The following is a 16164-nucleotide window of genomic DNA, read 5'->3' on the forward strand; positions in this document are numbered from 1 at the left end:
ACAAGATTTTGATTCAGCTGGAGGTGGAGACAGAGGAAGCTGCCTCTATTCATCTCTTGGTTGAAAACTGGCTGCAATTTTGCTTTTGTTTCTCTTGACCAGAAGACAGAACTCCCCAACAGTTTTGCCTGCATCTGGGAGCTGACACGCAGTTTTCCCAGTTTATCCCCTTTTCATCTAAGTACTCTCTGTACTAATACAGCTGCTGAACTGACTGTGCCCTAACAAGTTTCTCAGCTTCCACACAAAGAAGTAGATCTTTGCTTTTCTGTTCTGCATACGGGAAACCTCTACAAAAGAGGCTCTCCCCTTTGGAAATTACTTTCAGCTGTATTCACACTGTATTCGTCCTCTGTCTTCAGAAACTCCTTAGGCTACTTTGGTTGCTCCTGGTTTATCGGCAGCACCTGGGGCAGTAGCAGCTGAGAGCCAGCAGCAGGCTCCTGGACCAGGGAAGGACCAGCCTGCCCCAACCCCTGCACCCCAGCACGGCTGCAGGCTCTGCTACAGTCAGCCCTCTCCATCAGTCAGGATTCAAAAATACATCATTCATATTCGGTGTTTGAATATGATTCCATATGATTCCATCTACCTTTAAAATATATATATATATTTTTTTTTTTGGGGGGGGGGGGGGGAGGGGTAGTTGCCTTTAGGCTTCTAATTCTGTGACCAAAAGGACAGGTGTGTTTTTTTCGGAGACTTGTAAGCTTTGTGTTTCAGGCACATCTGCTGTGACACAGAACTGTACCCAAGCTGCAGCAGGCTTCTGGATGAGAAACAATGGGCTGCTTCTTTATCTTTTGCTTTACCTCAGCTAACCTTCAGCAGGTTTTGTCCTACTCATAAATTGACAACGTATTTGAGTTAGATGCTAAGGGCAGTCATGGCAACTAAGAGCACTGAAAGAAAGCTCTGGTGCTTTTTCCCTCCAAATTGCCCTATCACACCCCAGTGATGTCTTTTGTTTAGGTACACTTCGCGCTGGTACTCTGAGGTCTCCATCTCTTTTAGGGCCATATTTTGGCTTGTCTTGAAGGACTGAATTACTGCCAAGGAACTTTGAGCTGCATGGTTTCAAACTTTGTCTTCCTTTTTTTTTTTTTTTTTTTTTAATAACTCTCCCCCTTTTTATCCATTTTTTATATTATGAAGCTACGACAGTTAATCTAATCCTACCCTCCCAATTTGATACTATCATTTCCAAATGTCACTGAATATCTGAATAATAGTAAACAAACTGCTATTACTAACAGTTCCTGAACTTTCCTATTTAACTTTCTTCTTTCTTCTGGCTGATTTTCTTCTGGTTGATTTACTCTTGAATAATGAGCATGAGGAATCTTTCCTTGTGTGCCTCCAATTCTTATATTGTAAAATGATTGGCTTACTAACCATGAGTTGTACTGAGGCATGCACTATGGAGAACATACTGGGCTCAGAGCGATAATCTGAGCAGCCCTTATGACGGGTGTCTGATTTTCTTTGGTCAATGAGACTGCCCAGCTCTTCAGTCCGATTCAGGGAGTGCTTTTGAGAAAGTGAAGTTGAGAGAAGTGGAAAAATGTATGAAATGATATATGGCTTATTCAAATTTGAAAGAACACAAAGGGTCATACCAGAGGTGTTTAGACCTTATCCTTATTGCTTTGCAAAAAGATATTCTGATCACAAGAAGACATTGCTCTCCCACTCATGGCTTTAGCAGTGAGAGAGCAGAAATTCAAGATGAGCACTGAGCAGAGGCTCCAATTCTCAATTACTTTGACAGCTACATTCAAAGTGTTGGATTCTCTGCTATATTGCATGGTCTGTGTTACAAGGTTCATGCTCTAGGCCTGCTTCATTTTGTTTGCAGTCTATCTTTCAGTCTGGGTGATCAGATGAAATAATATCTTTTCTGTAAACAATCCTGTTACTTGTAATTTATGTCCTTCCTTATACCATTCAAAACACTTCCTCCTCTGAGTTTAAGAGGAGTTATCAGGCTATACAGCACATAATACATACAACTTCGATTTCAGATTGAAAACGTGGATATGCTGTTTCACCTTAACATTTATTTAAGTTTTCCCATAGTTCAAACAAAACATTACATCCCATTTCAACTCATAAAATAAAAAGAAAAAACAAACAAACAAACAAACCAATTCTACAAAGTCAGCCAGTGTATAGACTTTCTTATTTAAAAAAAAAAAAAAAAAAGGTAGGAACATGTTACAAAATAATCAAACCGATCATTGTCAATAGTGCAAAGAATGAATTGCAAGTAGAGGGAGAGAGGCAGGGTAGGACGGATGGGTGGATGGATAGATGGGTAGATGGCTGAACAAAGCAAGAAGGCTAGGCACAACAACACCTGTTATCACAGAAAATTCTGTGATCTCAGAATTGTATTATATGTAACTGTTGTATCTGAGACAACGCATGAAGTAGGTTTAACTTCTTGGCAGAAGAGGGTAAGTACTTCTTCTGTAAGTGATCTGTGTTCTGCACAGACCAGTTCTGGAGATGAGTACAGCTACAGAAAGGGCTGCTAAGAGTCACAGACAGGAATTTTTCAACCTCTGGAACAGAGGTCACCTATCAGGGCCTTGATTATTTTGTGCGCATTCAAGAGCTGAGGAAATTACTGAGAATTTCATGCAAGCAACAGACAGAATAATTACCTCCAGGCTGAACTTTGTACACCTTTTCTTATTGCTTTCAAGCTCTTATGCATGAAATTGTTCTCAGTCCTGGGAGTCGAATGACCAAGAGGGAGTTTTAGCAGCTACTAAGTCATTTGGACAGGTAGACCAACAGGTCTTGGATGTCGTGCCAGTATGTCAGCCAGCAACCCACCAGAAAAGGTAAACTATTTCTGTGATGTTTCTTATGATACTGCTACAACGAAGAACCTAAAATCTGTCTCCTTCATAGGATGACTAAATTTGAATCTAAATAAAATACTTTAAAGGATAAAAATATCATCAGTCAGTTACAATTATTTCTGTAACTTGTAATATCTCAAATTCACCCATTTTCCTTTGCTAGCAGAGTATCCATAGTTAATAAATGTAAGAAGAGTTCACTAAAATAAGCTCAGCTGCCTGGAGATGATGTTCATCTTTACCCCTTGTGATCAAAGACCATTTCAGTTTATTTTTCTAGGCAAAATTCCCTGCAATACCTCAAGTCTTACCACAGTACAAAGTGAATCAAAATTGTAATGAGATATAGAAGGAAGGTTCAAAGTGGGAATAAGCTTCAGGGAGTAAATGTATGCTTACCTTGAAGGCACATTTCCTGCATGGAGTGTTTGAGTACTACAAAGCTTTCAAATAAACCAAAGACGGCGATTATATCTTTATCAAAAGGAGTGTTAAACTGAAACTATTTAAAGAGATTCTTCCCCAAGATTAAAAAATAAATAAAAATAAATCACCCCCACTACAGGCCTATCTTGTATCTAAACCATCTAAACCAGTTCTGCTACTCTAAAACTGACAAAACTCTCAGTTCCTTTCCTCTCACCTCCAACAGCAGTCTGTCCAAATTACTGCTTTACCCCTGTGCATGAAGAGCATACAGTTCACATACATGAAGTTCGTACAGTGGCAGTATCTAACACCAAAGAATTGGCACTGTTTAATCAAGCAAGAACAGTGGAAGCCTCAACAAGGGCACTTAGGAGCTTAGTGTTCAAATGCTCAACGCTCATAATTGGGCTGGATGGAAAAAAGCTTTGAGTGGTGACACTTGGTAGTATCAATATTAGATTTTCTGAAGATTTTGGTTGTTAGTGCTCTTTTGAAAAAATCCAACTACTTACACTAGTGCTTTGATAGGAAGTAAGATCTTTTGAAACTCTGACTGAGGTATTCATACCTCAAAAATTCATGCTCTTGAAAATTCAGTGGCAGGAACATCACAAAGATATGTTTCAGAGATCAAAATGAATTAATATAGCTTTTTACTATACAATCCTCCAGTTTTGTCTGCGTAACCCCATTAGGCTTGGAAGAGATGCCTCTGTCATACAACTCACTATGTAAGAGAGATTAGAGTCAGGCCCATACTCTTACCTTCATTCATTAACCTTGAACTGACAAAAGAAAGAATCAGTGATGAAGAAGAGAAACGAAGCAAATCCACAAAACTCCAGTATGTTAATCCTTCAATTGTTGGGTCATGAAATAGTCTATGGTTGGAGCATGATAGAGATTGAATAGTTTGGAATTCAACAGAGATGGAAAAAGATATTCCTCTGATTTTTTTTTCCCCCGTTCATTAAGGAGTACAACATAATTTTGCTTATTTGCTATTAATTATTTGTGTTTTCAGGGTCTGAGGGAAAAAAGGCAAAAGTTCTCATACTCTGCAGATCAGAGTTGGAAATCTCGTAACTGGTTCGTTCACAAAACATCTCACACTTCCTCAGCAACATCTCAGAACACATTCAGTTTTGCCTTGCTGGGTTTCTTGCCAGTCCTTTTCAGAAACTGTACACTACGAGCAGCAGTGAAAAAACAGGAAATACACCCAAAAGTTCTTCGAATGCCTTTGAAATGTAGTGAATTTTGTAGAGAGGAGTTGACATGAAACTCATCACAGATAGTGGTTGCAGAGCTGAGAATCAGTCATGAATTCACCTCTGTGCTGTCAGATATTTCGCAACCTATATACATTATTATTTAATAAATAATTCGTAGCACTTTATCAATAATTTTCATCCATGGATCTCAAAATGCTTCATAAAAGTTAATACCATTTTTCAATTTATAGAAAGACATTGCAAATACTTAGTAGTAGATGGTGTGCTCAGAGGAGCTCTCTGGGCTTCAGTAAGATGCTTATGAAGAAGCCCTAGAAGGACTGAGACTTTATGTATTTACAGCAGTGTACCTTTGCCAGAGGTTGTGCAGCAACATGGCTGTGTAAATATTTATCAGTAGGTTGATCTAAGCCCGAACTTCAGGTGCATACAAAACCGCATTTAGAAATTCCCTATAATTTGTTTTAAATTCTCCCACTACCAGTTATAGACTCATATAGTTAATCTCACGTTTTATTTGGGACTTTAGCACTGCAGTGATTTTTACAGGAATCACAGTGAAAGTAGTAAACCAGGGGTGAATATTAATTTTCTTTCGTATGAAATGTAAAATAAAATAAACCTATAAATTTATTAAAAATGCTTTTTAATTCATTATGATTTTAAATTACTTTGCCAAGGCTTTCCAAATTTATGACTTTAAAGTCAGTAGTAATCTTTCAAAAGATAAATGTTTTAATAAATTATGTTTTTTTTTCTTCACATTTAAAATATCTTGAGACAAAATATTATGCAAGCCATGGAAACAACTACAAAAAATAGGTGTTTCAAACACTCTTTTATCTGAAAATTTTATCTGAAAAAATATATATGAATAAGTGATTTTTTCCTTCTGCATTTTTGTTTAGAAAGAAGGCTTAAAACTTGCTGCTAGTTTCAGGTAGTTGGAGATCTAAACATCTCAATTAAAAAAAAATATATTTTTGGTCTCAGTTAATGGGGATTTTATAAAGATAGCTGCACAAAAATTACTTATATTGTCAGTTAAAGATAGAACATGAAAGCAATATTGTGCTGCAAGCAAGGGCAGACTTCCAAGGAGTACTGGGAAGGCAAACAACATTGTTAAAGTAATAGCACTCTGACATTTTCAATAACCATCCACACTACCCTTTCAAGAAAACATAAAACTAAACAGAAGAAAACAAAACAAAACCAAAAAAAAAACAACAATGTGTTTCCCTTAAATCTTTCTAGGCAGGAATGATCTAATTTTAGCAAAGTCCCTTCTGTATCATCTCTACTATAACACACATTCCCTGTTACTAGCAGCTGTAACCATGTTCAGTCAAGATAACAGAACAGCCCAGACTAACACTTGAAAATTTTAAGAAATTGCAGAAACTTTCTTGTAGCTTGTCCAGACCCCACAAAAATGTGCACAACAACAATGTAGTTCAGAGAACAAGGCAGGAAAGGGTGAATAGAAGAACAGCTACACGATTAGCTGTACTGTCTGTAGTTCGTCCACTTGACATTTACCATGTGTAAAATGCAGTTTGTTGATTCTCCAGAATGATGCTCAGGGTTTTCATTCTGTTGACCACTTCAGAAATGAGATTTTGTATCATTTTTCACTTGATGCTCCCTGTTTGTTTTTTTTTTTTTTTTTTCTGGCTGTTCGGAAGGAAGTGAATCTGCTGATGACTGAGCCAAGCAGCATACAAGAAAAATAACTCATTCTGTCAATACACCAACAGTATTGGTGATATATACTTAAATAGTTCTAGCAAAAGCCCATGGGTCCACTCCAAACAAAGCACTGGTGAGCTTCTTCTCAAAGTATGGATCATCAAGAAGAAAAACAATACTCTTCAGAGCATTATTTTAAAAGCAATATTCCATACCTTTAAAAGAAAAATACAAAAAACCTGCAAGTCCTTTCTTCCGAGTATGTTAATTTGACCACCCCTCTTGGGACTTGAAAACTGATCTTCCTTCACTGTGTGGCACATTCATTGAGATTTGCAGTATCTTCTCCCTTCAGATCCTCATTCAGGCTTTTTTTCTGCTCTATTTCTACCTGTCAGAGGAAAAAGAGGGAGAACACTGGTAATGAGAAAGAAAAACAAAAGACTGAAAAATCTTCCTTAGTGGTTACTGCTCAGGTGAAGAAACACTTGGTAAACTGAGAGGCCTGTAAAGAGAAATAGGCTGAGGAGGAAAAGCTGGATTTGATTTACTCTAAGGGTTTTAAGTCAAATCCAGACAGTTTTATGATTCAATAGTGTCATGACATCATTGTCCAGAAGAGACAATATCATGAAGAGAATTGGTCTCACGTGATTTTATATTCATCACCATCCCCAGCTGTACTTTGAATCCAAACCCAGAACCAAATCTGCAGAAGATTAGGTGGCTTTCAAAGTGACAGCAGAAGACCAGCCTCAGTTTTAAACCCTGAGAAGATCAATGCAAAGTGTTTGATAAAAGCAAAGAAATTCATTTACAAAATGCACATTTACTTATGTGTTCTAAATTTCAATACCTCCAAAAATTCAGGGATAATACAATGTTTAATTCTTAGAAGGGATACTTACTTAGGAAGATCAAATGTCATCTCCAGGGAATTTAAGTGACTACTAAAAATGCAATTGCATTTAACATCAGAAATATTTGCCCTGAGATTTTTTTCAGTATCTCTCATCATTACTCTTAAAAAAGGCAGGTAGAATGCCAATTTCTGTGCTGAGTGATCAGCTACCATGCAGATTTGGCATACTGAGATTCTTGGCATGTATATACATCGTGCATTTTCCCATCTGCTCATCTCCTTAGGGCAGGCAGGAAAAAGCAATATTTAAGCACACAAATAATGTGATCCTTTTGTCTGCTGTAGTACTCCCACTTTAGCACTCCCACTGCAGCTACTACAAAGAGCAGCAAAACTCCATGTTCACACTCCTGGCTTATCAGCTGCTCCCCAGGAACTGAATGTCTGTCTGCATGCTCTTTCACAAAGCAACTGTAAGTAAGTTTAGTCCGCCTTAACGGAGGGATAACCCACTGCTTATCTGCCATGAATCAGTAGGCTGCACGTGGGTAGCAACTGCACAGAGCCTGACAGTACCAAATTCCCACCTCATCTGCCCATGGTATTTCATTTGTCTGCCCACACTTTTCAAGACAATGTACGCAAAGTAACCATGGTGATTGTCAAATACTCATTTTTACCTTGTAACTGTAGTGTGCTGAATAGTTGACCCACTTTCTCACATCAGTCTTATCCTCAACAGAGATGGACCGAACCGTGGCTTTGGACGCAGAAGTGGTGGGCATGTCGAATTCCACATCTACGTAGCGGATAAAACTGGAAGGCACTTCCCGGTCAGAGCCAAGCTCTAGGTGACAGAAGAAGCAGTGAGGATGGCCAGAAGCTGGAAAAAGAGAGCAAACAGACATGAAAGTTGTGTTGGTTGGATCAGAAAAGACCACATCTAGGAGGAAGCAACGTCATGGAACAGCAAGAAACTGATGATCTGCCTGGGGGAACGAGTTTGTGGCAAGCGACAGTATCTTACCTGTTTCAATGCCATTGAAACTTCATACTTTGGAGTTTCCAGACCAATTAAACAAAATAAACTACTAAAGTGACTGCCAATCAGTCTAGTTTGCTTTCAGTTGGTGAAAATTCAAGACGTAAATCAAGCAGTGTAGGAAAAGGTATTACCCTTCTTCTGGTTCCCCCAGCACATTGTGGCACATCCTTCTAAAATGCCATGGATTGATAGGAAGTAAAGGTGGATTTGGCAGATATTTCATGTTTATTTTTTGAAATTGTTATCCTCATTTATTGGGAAAGAAAACATACTGGATAAAACTAAATCACTTTCCCAGGTTCAAAAAGCTAATTTGTGCACAGCTTGGAAATAACTGCTTATTCTTTATTCTAACCTACCACAAGATGGCTAATCATTAAAGATGAAAAGGTGAGAAAGTAATCATGTTTAGCTCTGCCATCAGTAACTGATTATTTTTGCTATTATATTTTTCCCTTTGTTTTGCTGACAACAGTGATGTTTAAAAATTAAAATAGAGACTGCTAGTCAAGCTAGGTCAGTTTTATGTCTGACTGCTCTCAACTCCCTAAACTCTTGAGCAAGTCATTTAAGTTCTGTGCCTCAGTTTCTCTACCTGCAGAATGAGGACGAGAGCATTCACAGCCACCTTGGGATTTCTGATTGAAGGCATCCTACTATGTAAGTGTGTGTAAATAAAATATTGTGTAAATAAAGGAGAGGAATCCTTGTCTGCCACTAGTACAGGCTTTAGCACTTCTGACTACTTGCTCCTCAGGAAAGTTCTTCCTCATGCACACAGCTCAGCAAGGTGCACAGGAGAGAGACAAGGCAGGAAGAAGGCAGGCAGAGAACTGGGTGGGGAAAGCCTGAAAGCTCCCCATGGGAAGAGCAGGGAAACATCTCGTATGAAAGACTTGAAAGCCTGGGCTTTGAAAGGAAGTCAGCTCCTCATCCAGAGCTTAGCCCAAAGTCAGCCTCATTGAGCTGAAGCTTGAAAAGCATGATGCAGGATTTTGAGATATTACTCATCCTGACAGGATGTGAGCACTCTGAAAAGGCTTGGGCATCACAACATCCCACCTAACTTTTAAAGTAGGCTTGTGAAAAATAAATTAACCTGGTGTAAATCCTATACCTAGATTGAGCTTGGTATTTCTAAGCAGTCTAGATAGTTTCCTCACAACTGGAAGCATCAGAAACTTCTGTCTGTGCATCAAATCCAACAGCAGTCCAGCAGAGACTGCAGAAATTACCCAACATCACAGCCGCGGTCAAATTATGAATGAGTGGATGCAGTATCAGGCAGATATAAAAACTGGGGTTCTGTAAGCACTAGAACACCATTACCTGCATTTCATCAGGACGAATTATCCTAAGCAGAGCACTGATTCAGTTGCTCTGGTTCTACAGGGGGCTAGGACCTCTCTCTGACAGCACCTCACAGCTTCTTCATAGAGCACATGCTTTTTGTGGATAAAAAGCACAGCCAACCTTCAAGGTGATCCCAGTCAAAGCGGGCTAGCAGCAGCCCCCAGTGCAGCAGCTCTGCCTCTCACTGAGAACATTGTGCCCACCCACACTGCAGGGCTTTTGCTTCTGCCCAGTTCTTGAGCTCGCTTCAACCTCTGTCATGGGACAGAGGGGTGTCACTGCATGTACCTGGGAATCACTGCAGCCTGGCACTGCATAATGAAGTTGACTAAAAATTAGTCACTTCTGGCTCAACCCCCCTGTGTTCAGAATTCACTCATTGGCAACCAACTAATAGTTAGCTTTGCTGTGACGAATTAAGTCAAATATCAAGGAATATCTGAATTTATTTTCAATTCATTTAATAACGCAGTTTTTCAATAATTTAATTTCTTCCAGTAGGAGTACCCACTAACAGAAAAGACCATGCACAACACTCAGAAAAATATGGAAGTTATTCATTTAAAACAAATCAGCGTGGTAGACAACCAAGTGAACTGATTAAGAGAGCAAGTTCCACCTATAGCTCAGCTCTAGCAAAAATACTGAGCACATCAGCGTTCATCAGTGTCCTGAGTGTTAGGCACACAATGCACAACTTCTGTATTCCTTCTCTTTGCTCAACAGGCTGATTCGGTGCTCTTTCTCTAACAGACAGAGGCACTTTTCTAATAAAATCAGGAGGAAATCACCAGACTGGTTTTCTCTTGAGCCTCTTGCATCCTTGAACTACTGGCATTTCATTCTGACAATCAAGGATCTCATCATGTAATTCACAGGTACACACACTTGGGTTACTGTGATTGCAGGGAATCTGTTCCAACATCCTCTGCTGTTCCAACATGTTTGCATTACAGAATTTAATTACTCTGCTGCAGAAAGTGTAGCAGGCAGCATGCCTGGGATCCTCAGCCAAGATGGGCCAAAGTTCAAATATCCAGATCCAGACCCAGCTTAGAGGCTACAGCCCTGCCTCGTTCGAAGAGCGTTTTCCCACGATCGGCGGCTGGGTGGATGTTTTCCTAACATTCTGTTGGTGGATTGAAAAAAAATACCAACATGTGGAGCCCAGCCAGCTGCAAGTGAAGCTCTGCAAAGCCTGTAAATAGGCTTTCTTTATCAACTGCTGTGATTATATTAATTGTGAATAAGAGAAGGGCAATCAAGTTTACCAAGCTATTTTGGAAAGGATTTCAGCAATGTGCTTGGTAGAATGCAGTCTATTTGTTTCTTAGGTCAACTCATGGTCAGAGTACACACAGTTCTTCATTTGTCATATGCTTTTCCATTTCTCGTCATAAGCAGACATTTTGGCTACAAAATAATACAGACAGTGCAGATAACAAGTTCCTATAGCGAGAGTGCAAAGGGCCCCATCCCATTAGAAAGCACAAAGAGAAAACATTTGGGTAAGACAGTGAAAGCACTGAAATAATTCTTACCAAGTCGGGTGCTGGGATGCTGCAATGTGAGTGTGAGCATCTGGTGGGACCCGCTCTCCTCCCCAGCAGTGCTGTGGTACCAGCAGTCAGGGTAGGGCACAGCCAGGGCTGGTGGTGTCACTGGCTTCACGTCTACACACGTGCCCCAGGCCGTGCGGACAGCTCGTGTGGCCTCTGGAGGCGGGCTGGAGATGGGGACTGTGGCCGCACGCGGCCTTCCCCCTCAGCTGCCTGCCTCCAGCTCTGGAGTGCCAGGCACCAGAGCAGCTCCTTAGCTCTGGTGCCTCTGACGAGGAACAGGAATAAACCTCCCTAGTTCTCCCTGCTAAATCAATGGTGTCGAGTGGTTCCGTTTACATCCCTCTTTGGTTGCCATCTACTTCAAGTAAGGAAAGCTATGGAACAAGCAGAACTTTGAGAAATGTAAATAGCCCTTGAGAGGCAAGATCGGATTTAAATTACATTTAGCGTGTCCTGTCATCACCCTGGGATTCCCTCCCTCTCACATATCCTGTGTGTCCTGGCCAATACAGCGCTTGCAAGGCCTTTCCGTTCCCTGAAATTACATCTGGCCTGACCGGAGGGGTGAGGACACTCTCTTCCTCTCAGGATGTAAACAAATATTAACAGCCCTGCATTCTGCGCGGTGACACTGATGGATAGATGCTCTGTGGCAGGCCTCCAACAGCAGCGCCAAGTCTGCTTCGTTTCCCCCTGACCCAGGGTATGTATCGGCAAGCCTCACACTGGGAGAGACAACAGCGAGGAAGCGAGAGCCACAGATAAACATCTCCCTCCCAGCTGTGGTGGGTAAGGCAGCATCACCTCGTAGGATGCAACAGAGCCAGGAGTTCTGCCTCTTTTCCGGGTTTGTTCCTGGAGAGTTCTCGGGTTGTGTTAAAGTCTGAGGGCTTCGTTGTCCCAGCTGTAATGTCTATACAGTCAGTATACAGAGAGAAGATGCCACAGAAGTCCCACTTCCACAGCATCTCCTTCCCAGAGCTTATACAGATGGTGCATTGAGATTTTCCTCACAAGCATGTTATTGCTCCTACACAGCCTGAGGTTAAATTTTCACTGCAATATTTCTCAGGTTCCCAGACTTTCTCTTCTTCTGCCCTGCACTACAGAAAGCACAGACCCCTCACTTCTGTCAGTGATATCCCTCCAAATTTGTAACCTATAGTGCAATCTGGTGTCCTTGGGCTGAAACGTGATCCAAAGGATTAGAAGATTTGGATCGATGTTTTGCTACTATAGATTAAACTCAGGAAAACAAATGTCCTTAGAAAGTGGCAGATCTGGTACAACACTGAACTTTCTTTCAGGAAACACCAAACACAGAAACCCACCCAGTCACACAGCTACATTACTACAGCATTAATACTAAAAAGTACACTTGGTTAGTAAAAAAGTAGTTTAGATCAGACAAATCAAGAAGTAGAGTTCACTATGTATAAATATAAACCTGAATTATCTAGTTTTATTGCCCAGGATGAACAAATAGTGGGGACAACCAAAGGGAACAGTAACTTGCTCATACTACTTGAGTGTTTAATTATTAACATGTTACAAGAAATACAAAGACTTGTGGATTTAATGCTGCTATCTTCTCTTCGGGGTTAAGCTGTGCTCACCTGTCTGCACTGATTCCAGACACATAGCCACAACCTGGCATTTGCAAAACGTTTTTTGTAATGGTTACACAATACCTTCTGTCCTCTTATGATTGTTCACTCTAGACACTTTACAGGGATTAGTTGCAGTATATGCGTCAAAATACATAGCACTGGCCCAGCGTGTTTGCAAGGCAATGGCAATGCAATGGATGGAAATGCATGGAAAATGAATCACATGTGCTGGCACTGCAGTAAATTATCTGGTCCTGTCATTCAGTCACATAGCATAGGGTCTTGCCTTTGCATGTTACCTGAATGAGCCCTGCTTTCAACAGCAGTGCTAAGCATATAGAAATGTTTGACACAGAAGTCCCATAGTGTACGCATAAAAGCAGAGACAGAAGGCATATTTTTGCATCTGGAAAATCCCAAATGTTTTTATCATTAGTAATGTTTGTAGGATGTATAAACTACTGCAATTAAGGGTAAGATAAATGCTATATGCAACAAACTGATGTTGTTTGATACACTGCGAAGAATGATTTATACCTCAGCATGTTAACCCAGTACTCCGTCTTCCAAAATACATAACTCCTTTAAGCTTACTCCTGCAGAGATTGTGTGCACCACTCACCTGAGTTTTTGTCAGGCAGTCGGTTTATCCTCCACACAATGGAGTTAAAGGCATGCTCGTATTTGGCGGTTCCCAAAGTAACTCTCATGACCGGCTCAGAACCAGACAGGCTGGTTGATCCAAAACTGGCCCCCTTGTTCACCTTGGCTTTCAAAGATTTCTCCCCCAGGACGCTCTCCCTGCGGAAGTTCTTCACCCACTCATTGGGCACGGGGTAGCGGATCATCACATTTTCGCAAGGGACCTGAGTTAAAGGGTCACGGTTGGAGGAAAACCCAGTGGACATCATCAGCCAGCTCTGCACCTCCACCTCAGCACCGTTGATGCTGGCTGCTGTCCTCAGAGTAAAAGGCAAAGTTTTCTCAGCAAAGACAGTTCGGAATCGCATCAGTTCAAACCGGCAGGCATCCAAGGGGTTGAACAGGATAATACGGGAGTTATTAAAGACATCCTCATCCACACATGAATGGAACCGACAGCTGTATAACTTAATCCACTTAGTGGTAGTAGTGGGCATAATATCCTGCCTTGCAACTATTTCATTCCCTTTGACTAGGATATCGTTAAGGCCCAGTCTGCATTCTGCCAGGCCAGAGAGGAAGCTGAGAACATAGATATGGGTCAGCACACTGTGCTGGAGAATCACACTGTCTCCTTTGGCTAAGATGCCATGAAACTCATCCCTGACATCAACAGTGATTTCTTCCTCTTGATAGTTTAGTCCCACCGTGCTCAGATCTGTTGATGAGGCTGGCAAATTCATCAGCGTGTCCTGCACAGCACTGATGAAGCTAAGGAAGTCTTCATAGTCTGTAGTCCCAAGCTTGATGATTTGCTCTCTCTCTGCTGTGTGAGCAATGGCTGGTTTAGGCTGATACTTCTTTTTCTCCTTGTAGGTTGTGCGGTCCAACCGCACGCTGTGTATCCTTCCATTCTCATCATAGTTTTGGAGTTTGCGCTCTGAAATCTCATGATTGATTTCCAGTTTGAATTCCCGGAAAGGTTTCTCCAGTCCTTTCTCATAGAAAAGCTGTAGATATCCACTGTCAGTCAGCTTGACGTATATTGGTCCCCAGTGCCTGGATGACATAATATTCTTCTTCTCTGGGATCCTGAGCATCATTGGCCATCCATCCTTTGGCTGAGATGGTGCCAGGTTAAATAAGGTGGCATCCAGATCATAGGGCATCATGGGGTCATCATCAGGCAAGGTAGGGCTGCTCACACGATCTGGATCTCCAATCTGGAGTTGCTTCAGCTGCTCTACAGCATCTGTGTGTGTTATGCTTTTGTTTGCCTCTTGGAAGCTGATGGTATCAGGTTCTTGATGGAGAATAATGAGAGAGTCTCTTTGGCTTTTGCCTGGAGCACTGGAGACAGAAGAGCTTTTGGAACGCCTGTCTCGCTCCTCAAAGAATGAGCTGAACGGATTGATGGGTGAGGGCTGGACATCCCGAAGAGATTCATCCAGGAAGGGATTAGTAGCACTCCAAGGTGGTGTTTCAACAGAAGACAACTTGGTTAAGGAGGAGAGATCGAGTTTTTGAATTTTGGAGAGGTCACCCAATGTGCTTTTAGGACGTTCCCTTTTCTTAAAGGATGCAGTGAGGTTAAAGTTAACATCTGGAGTCTGTGTTTCTGCAGGTGAAGTGTCTGTTTTCAAGGGAGAAAGATTCTGCGGTGAACCACTGACTTCATTGTCATCAAAAGTCACCCAGCTGGGAAAACGAACTGTGGTTGGGGTAGCAGAATGCCCATTCATGGAGGTGTTGTTCAGCTGCCAGTTGACAGCCTCCATATCTACCTCTTCATCTTCCTGGAGAGATGAGGAATTGTCTTTAAAAAAAGAGGGGAGGGGAGGAAATTTCAGCTAATTATTCTGAAGTTAGCTAATTCTCTCCACTAAAAGAAAAGCACAGTCTGCACAATAGTTTGCATGCTCAAGAAAGGCCTATTCGTACGCTGGGTGAGAAAGACAGTCAAAAGACTTGGATAAAATTCTGCAGAATCAGGCAATAATTAATAAAGAAATAGATTCAGCCACTTTTAAATGGACAGTTGAACACAGAAAAGGAAAGCAGGAGGAAATTTAGAAGGAATGACAGCAATGATTGTATCTCAGCTCTCATTCCAACATAATAACCTAAAAAAGAAACAGCCCATGTGTTGTAGTGGTATTTTTAAATTTTCTTCTCTAAACTTTCACTTTTGACTTTCTTCTACCTATTTTCTGTCATTTGTCTGTTTTGTTCTCATCCTTGTTCATTTTTTTTTCTTTCTGTCCCCAGTACTCTGCTTTAGAGAAGAATCTAGTGGGAAGAGGGAATGAACACTGAGGAACAGCACTTCTCCACTCCATCCCCACACGCTTGTCTGCATATTTGTTATTATGACAAAAACACATGGGGATATGGTGAAGGCACCATAAAAGGTGCCTAGGTGGCATTTTTACCCTAGATGTGTTCAGCAAAGATGCTTTGTGGCTTGCACAGTGGGAAACAGTCTAACAGTCCTTGGATGTCTCTGTAAAACCCCTTGGAGAAGCTGTGATCTAGAAACTTACATTAGGATACAGTTTAGACTTGTATTGTGGAAGCTGTCCTCACCCCCTGTCAGGACATGGCACCCTTTACACTTTTCTCCTTGTCTTGGGCTCTGCCAAGACACCTCCCCAGAAGCCAGCATCATACTGTGCTATTTCAGCCTCAGCTCTTTCTGGAGGAGATAGCTGCAGCAATAATAAGGTGTTTTCCAAAATGACCATCATTTCTCAGAGTTCAGAGTTTAAAGTCTTTTTTTTCCTGTTTTCTTCCCACTGGGCTGATGAATCAAGAGTAGTCCTCAAAACGAGCAGTCTAAGGGTTATTATAATCGTGAATTT

The 16164-nt window shown here is 41.2% G+C and overlaps 1 protein-coding gene across 2 annotated transcripts in view; it reads right to left on the minus strand.

The window, feature by feature from the left end:
• Positions 1-2040: 2040 nt before the first annotated feature.
• STON2 (stonin 2) overlaps positions 2041-16164 on the minus strand; it is a 77613-nt gene continuing 63489 nt past the window's right edge. For both annotated transcript variants that reach the window (XM_066998168.1, XM_013194600.3), the window contains 3 exons: positions 13284-15119; positions 7772-7974; positions 2041-6620 (listed from right to left, as the gene is read on the minus strand). In XM_066998168.1, the coding sequence (XP_066854269.1) occupies positions 6537-6620; positions 7772-7974; positions 13284-15119 (2123 nt within the window). In that variant the 3' untranslated portion in view covers positions 2041-6536. The remainder of the gene's footprint in view (positions 6621-7771; positions 7975-13283; positions 15120-16164) is intronic.

This window comes from Anser cygnoides, chromosome 5, assembly GCF_040182565.1.
Source record: "Anser cygnoides isolate HZ-2024a breed goose chromosome 5, Taihu_goose_T2T_genome, whole genome shotgun sequence".
Lineage (NCBI taxonomy): Eukaryota > Metazoa > Chordata > Aves > Anseriformes > Anatidae > Anser > Anser cygnoides.